Below are 6527 nucleotides of genomic sequence, written 5' to 3' on the forward strand. Positions count from 1 at the left end.
ACCTTAGATACGTTTTTTCTAAACAGTTTTCTTCATTTTCACCGATAATCCTTGTACTTAACTAATAACTATAACAAAGAAATAATGTTGAAATAGTTTTATTTGTTGGTAGTAAATTTTACACAGATTTTACTGAAAAAAGTATTCCTTTAAATTCGGAAAATAATTGAGGAGGAAGGGCGAAGGAATAATTGAGAAGAATAATTATTTTTCTTTTCGTCGCTTCAGGACATCGACAACTCCAAATCCGGCTCTGGGTACAGTAGATATCAAGATACGTATTTAGGTAGGTACATTATAGCGCATGTGACTTCATAAACGTTCATTGATTCATTAATCTGCGTTCACCTATGTATAACGTAACGTAACACACTGATGTAATGAATTCCTTGGTACTACATACATACTTCAAACTTTTTGTAGTTACTAGATACTTACACTGTTTACAGTTTTAAATAACACAATATGTACAGCACATTGTTTCCTACTGTAAACTTATGTAACTAGAGATTTTCCTGCATACAAATTGCCAAACTAAGGATTATCTTTGTAGATACATTAAAGAAGTTATAACCTAATATCGGTGATAACATAGTCGATTCTATCAGGTTACAAAACAAGTAAAGGTAATAAAGGAATGAAAACTCTTCGTTTTTTTCAATAATCGTCCTTTTTTCTTCCGGAAGATACGCGGGAAATAGATTACTTTGAGCATATAGATACCTATGTATTTCTTATTATAACTAGTTATTTTTTATAAATTATAATTTTCATTATAATTTATACGTAAAACGTATAAATTATAATGAAAATTTTCGTTTCACTGGAAACAATAAATTTAATAAGTCAATTTTAATAAAGTAATCTATAACGTAATTAGTAGTTACATATTACATTGTTCTTGGGTATAATTAACCCAATGTATAGAATAAAATACATATAATATGATGACTATAATACGATCAATATAATTTCGTTCGTTATTAAATTGATAATAAATGATTAATATTACGTCCACGTTGATAAGTACCGACCCATCTTTACCAATTTGGTGTTTAATTTAATAGGAAAAGGTTACTAGGTTTACTTTGTTGGAATTCTTGGAATATGTCGTATCTACTCGCCTTGTAACAAGTATTTATTTTATGACAATTGCCGCCTGCCTGTTAATGGTTTAGAAGAGTTGTTATTTTCATTATTTTTTTTATAATATAAGACGAAAATTATCGCAGTCAGAATTGGCGATGACCTTTATGACAAGAAGGAGATAAGAGTTAGTCTTAGCTACAACCCATCAATAAATTTGTGTGAAATTGGCATAATTATGACAGCTTTTATTGGACATCATCGTTTGTGGAAAATATGACATTAAAATTGTTTAAATATTGTGTAAATTATTATTGTTCCAAAACAAAATATATTTTGCTTACTTTAAATAAGTAACAGAATATTTCATTTCGTACCTACAGATGATATTATTATAATGTCATTAGCAAAATTTAATTGATGGCTAAGCGTAAAACAACAGGCAAATATCATGTATTTATTGTTTTGAGGCTTCTGTTCGAATACTCGTGTATGTATCTGCAAATATGATAACATGAATAGGTCACTGTTTGCCTCATACAGAGAAGATAATGTTCCACATAAACAGCTACGTAACGAGATGAAAATAAATAAAAATGAATGAAATGCTTGTGCTTATTAATTTACTTACAAATTAAAGTGTTGAAATCTGTTTTTTGTTGTATTTAGGTCCTTAGTTGAAATGTTTGTTAATTAAACTGAAATAAATTATAGTATGTTTTTAATAGCAAAAATACAAACAGACAATTAATTTTTCTTATGATATATTAAGATTTAAATTATACATAATCTTGTCTCTAATGATAGATATTTCATATCATAGGTTTCAATAATAGGTATCATGAATGTTTATTTCATCATTACTGTCTAAACACTTTTTGGCAAATAAAACTCAAAAGCGTTATTGTATCAGCTTTGTAATTGTGAACCAAATCATTACAAATTTACAACAATTAATTTTTCGTTACATATCAAATTATAAAATACTTCGTAACTTACAATACTATTGCATATTTCTTAAAATTTTTCAAGCTAGCAGTGGTTCTCCAGCAACTATAGAACTCTCGATACCGCAGTGGTCCTCCCCGCGTAGAATTTTGAAGAAGCCGTTGTCGCCCCAATCTGAGTTCCACGAATTTGCAATGAGCCAGTACTTGTTACCGTTTTCTACGCCCCAACCAATGATTTTAATGGCGTGACCACCAAGAGCGTCACCTTTAGTGTGCTGATAAACTCCACTTTTGTAATTAAGCAAATCTGCATATACCGTGAATGCGCCTTCGACTGGTCCGTTTTTGAATAACTCTGCCTTAATATGATCTTCTCCGCCCCTTATAGAAAACACGTGCTTACCGTACTGCTTATCCTGCTTATAAGCTACGGTGTACCCATCTCGGCACTTCTTTTCGCATTTTGGGGTTTTCGTATCGCCACTACAAGGCATCCTGTCTCCGGGTACATGATGTTCACAAGGAGGAATTTCGTAAGGCAAGCATCCCTGGCTGGCGTTGTAGTTTCCGCCGGACACAATTCCAAAATGCTTCCAGTACTCCCATGCTAGTGTTGGCATGCCCCCGTTACATCCTAGGCCACAGATCGGACAGCAACTTAAGAGATCCTCGGCTGAGAAATGGAAATGTTTTGTGCCGTTTGAGTAGATGCAAACTCTGTCTGTCATGGCCTCTACCGCACCGAAGGCCCAGCAACTCCCGCAAGATCCCTGATCTCTTACTTCATTTAAAGTGGGGCAGTTCGGCCACTTATCTCTCGGATCGAAGTTTTCAGGGAGACTCTCTATAACCTCGGGATCGTGCAGTCTCGGTTCAAGCGCCATTAGGAATGAGTCGCTTAGCGCGCCCATGAGTTTCTTAAGACTCTCGATGCTAGTTTGTTCTGGGAAATTTCTGCCAGCTTTCCAAGTATTTTGTTTCTTGTTTATGAGATTTATGAAGTCGTCAGACAGCGGATGCGGTTCTAAAACGCCAGCGGCCACGAAACCGCAAAGAAAGAGCGCGCAGGCTGCCCGCAAGGGAATCATTTTTCTTTGTGTTTATTAAAATTGCGCGGTAATTGGCGACGCGCTGAACGGACGAGCGTAGCGCGTTAACTGACCGACCATTAAATTTAAACGTAGTGATGATATATTCTCTGCCGACCGGAGGGGCAGTGCTCATACGCCGAGTAATTGTATCTATAACGCGATACGAGGGCGAGACAGCGCATGACCGCGCGTGTCGAAGGTTAATAACATATAGTTAGCGATAGCAAAACAAATAGAAATGATGGTCCGACAGTTTACAATGATAAACAAATATTTGTAGCGGCCGGCGGAAATGATTAGGGGATGGTTGACATTGTTGTTCAAACAAAACTAGAGCGTGGGTATTAACGGTATTGTTCACAACAAGGGAAATCATTCGCTATTTTTGCAACGTCATTTCAAGAATAATATTTTTCCTTATAAATGACTTTTACAGAATACGCGTAAATTAGTAGTAAAAAAGAATGTACTTCATATAAAAACAGTTTGTACCTTTGGATGACCTTTGGCTAAATAAATTTAGTATACATTTTAGGAACATTAAAAATATATCAATATGTGAATCTTACGTATAATAATATTAAAAGATCAATTACTTTACAGCTACATTGTTTTGACTTTGTATGTTTTTTAACTTGTGTTCTAATCTTTGTACGAGTAAATTATTATCTGTGACATTGCGGTACTATACATTTTAATAAAATATTTTTTTATTTAACAAGATTCTTATATCAACAATTATGGTACAATTTGGTGTGTTTTATATTGTGTGTGTGTGAGTATTTGTCTTTTCATTTTTTACCCGACTCAACCCCTTCAGATAAAGAAAGATCAGTAAATCTTTGAAAACTCAGCCTGTCAACACAGAATGTGATTTCTAAAGTTATGTGCGTATTATAAATTATTTTTACATGCTTAAACCGCCACGTTGAAGTCCTTTAAAAAGTGCTGTGCGAAGTCATTCAACACACAATTGGCCAGCTCAGGAGGACTATGGTGTAAATCCCTCTCACCTGGGAGGAACACTGTGCTCAGTAGAGATACAGTAATAAGTTGACGACGACCTACAACTCAGGGAATCGTAGTGATGGGCTATGAGTGTAGAAATCAATAATCCATGCAAACCTATTAGACATTCCGATAATGAGCGTCATTTTAAAGAATATTGCCGTTTTGTGAACCGTTCTAACGGGTACAGTGTACACGGAAAATATAACGGGAATAGCAAGCTTAATGATTGCCGATATGCGTGTTAATGCGCGAATTAGGTCCGCGCTTGTCCATTTATCCATCCTTTTATCGGGGATTTGTTACTTTATTCTCTTATTATCCCGTCTAACTATACTATACAACATTATTCCGTATTTATATGCCCATTCCCCATTTGCTATAGCGAAGGTTCTTAGAGTCCGTACTTAGGAGGGTCTAGCATGTAGTAATAATAGCAGACATTGTTGAAATTTGTAGTACATTACGTTACTTACTTTAAATTTTCTCAAGAATTCTGAGTATTCTGACTGCAGTATCACAATAAAATGTTTTAAATATAGGTTCGTCAATATACCATGTCATAAAATAGCTGTGGAACATGCAAACAATAAAATGTTTTAAATATAGTTTCGTCAATATACCATGTCATAAAATAGCTGTGGAACATGCAAACAATTTGAAAAAATAAAATTATACGCAAACGTGTATTTTATATTTTATGGTAAGAATGTTTTAATGCGCAGGCACATTCATTTGTACACAAAATAAATAAAATTTTAAATCAACTACAACAACTGTCGTAAATAACATTGATTCATCTCGTTAAAACAATAAAAGTACCTAAAAGATATAATAATATCATTCAATATATATTCCTTCTAAACACTCAATTTAGTTATTTTTAATTCTCCCATAATTCTTAATAATTGTATTTTAAATTGCTAAACATAAGAACATCATACATAAGGTGCCAATTGTTCTCAGATCATTCTGAATTCGATATAGAAATTTTACACCTACACATATCTATCTACAATAAACTAGGCACAAAAGGAGGGATTACAGCTCGGTATTGTAGAAAATGCCTCCGTAATGCGCTTAGTTCAAAGAAAGGTTCGCTTTTTGTCGCCCACTGGATCGTAAGATCGATTTGTATTTAAGGAGATTAGGTGGAAGACCCTGGCCTGATGGCTGCTCATAACAGTGTCTTGTATGATATATATTTAATGATAGTGTAATCAAGTGTGATGTAGAATTCGTAAAGGCAATAGCAACTACGACTTTAAACAATAACGCTAACAATTTTGCACGCTATGACGCCTATTATATTAAATCAAATCTATCTTAAATTTTTTTCTCTTCAAGGATAGAAATTTGAAAATTTCTAGTAGGCAGAAATAGTCAGATTGCGATGTTTGATAGGCATAATATTGGCTAGACTGATTATTAATAATAAGGGTTGATGTCCCTTATTATTAATAATCAGTCAATCAATTAATAATGATATGAAACGTTTAAACCACATACTACACTATACTTTGTCTTTTGTAAACAAACAATGACATTGGTACACTTAAAATTAACGAAGTATACTCAGTTAAACTTTAAATAATTATAACATACATAACAAATATCATATGCTATTGTTAAATAATCTGTGTTATTTCCTGTGTAGACCACCTGACAAATCGTGATATTCTTCTTTCATATATTTCTCATAAATCTATGAATCAATTTGCCAGAAATAAGCACTTTCTTGTCCCATGATGGTTTTACCAATTGTATCGCTGATTTAAACGGAAACCTTATAATTACAGACATTGTCTTTAATCTCCTAGAAGGCTTTTGTAATTATCTGGAGGTATTATAAACTTTGGACAACTGTCGCAACACTTGATTGACGCAGCCTAATGCCTATAATTTAATTTAAGAGAAAACTTGTTCTACATTTGATTCTCTTCATTTCCAGAAATTTGTCACATAAAATTCGGTCGTTTGCAAGCAATTATTATAAGCTTACTGAGTTTACAGCTATAGAAACGTTTTAAGACTGCGATTTTAAATATTGCAAGTGAGTAAAATGTTGCATTGAGACATTTTCAGGCGGTAAATGAAATGCTAAATACTATTTGTAGATTGTAGTTACAATGACCTACATATGTATGTATAACATAACATCGCAAATAAACTCTGAATTATGTTCTTTAATTTATATTTATGTAAATTATATCAATCTTTACACTTACCGAATAATATCTTGCTGCTTAAATAAAGACCATGTTTAGTATTCCAACCATGTTGTTTTTATTGTAAACATTCGAAATTTAAATGTAATGCGTACTCATTTGTTAATGGCCAGGACGCGTAAAAGCTGCCAGTATTGACGAAAAAAGATAAGTGAGTGCAAATC

The 6527-nt window shown here is 33.3% G+C and overlaps 1 protein-coding gene across 1 annotated transcript; it reads right to left on the reverse strand.

Annotated features, from left to right (window-relative positions):
* Positions 1 to 1986: 1986 nt before the first annotated feature.
* CtsB (Cathepsin B) lies at positions 1987 to 3259 on the reverse strand. The gene has a single exon (XM_073075847.1). It carries the CDS (start codon positions 3122 to 3124, stop codon positions 2114 to 2116), a length of 1011 nt encoding a protein of 336 aa, XP_072931948.1. The 5' UTR covers positions 3125 to 3259; the 3' UTR covers positions 1987 to 2113.
* Between the last annotated feature and the right edge of the window lie 3268 nt (positions 3260 to 6527).

The sequence above is a fragment of the Epargyreus clarus genome, unplaced genomic scaffold, assembly GCF_041222505.1.
Source record: "Epargyreus clarus isolate Ecla_fem2 unplaced genomic scaffold, WU_Ecla_fem_2.2 ptg000008l, whole genome shotgun sequence".
NCBI lineage: Eukaryota > Metazoa > Arthropoda > Insecta > Lepidoptera > Hesperiidae > Epargyreus > Epargyreus clarus.

Excerpts from the sequence above, each read along its gene's own strand:
- CtsB (XM_073075847.1), bottom strand. The coding sequence starts at position 3,124 with ATGATTCCCTTGCGGGCAGCCTGCGCGCTCTTTCTTTGCGGTTTCGTG.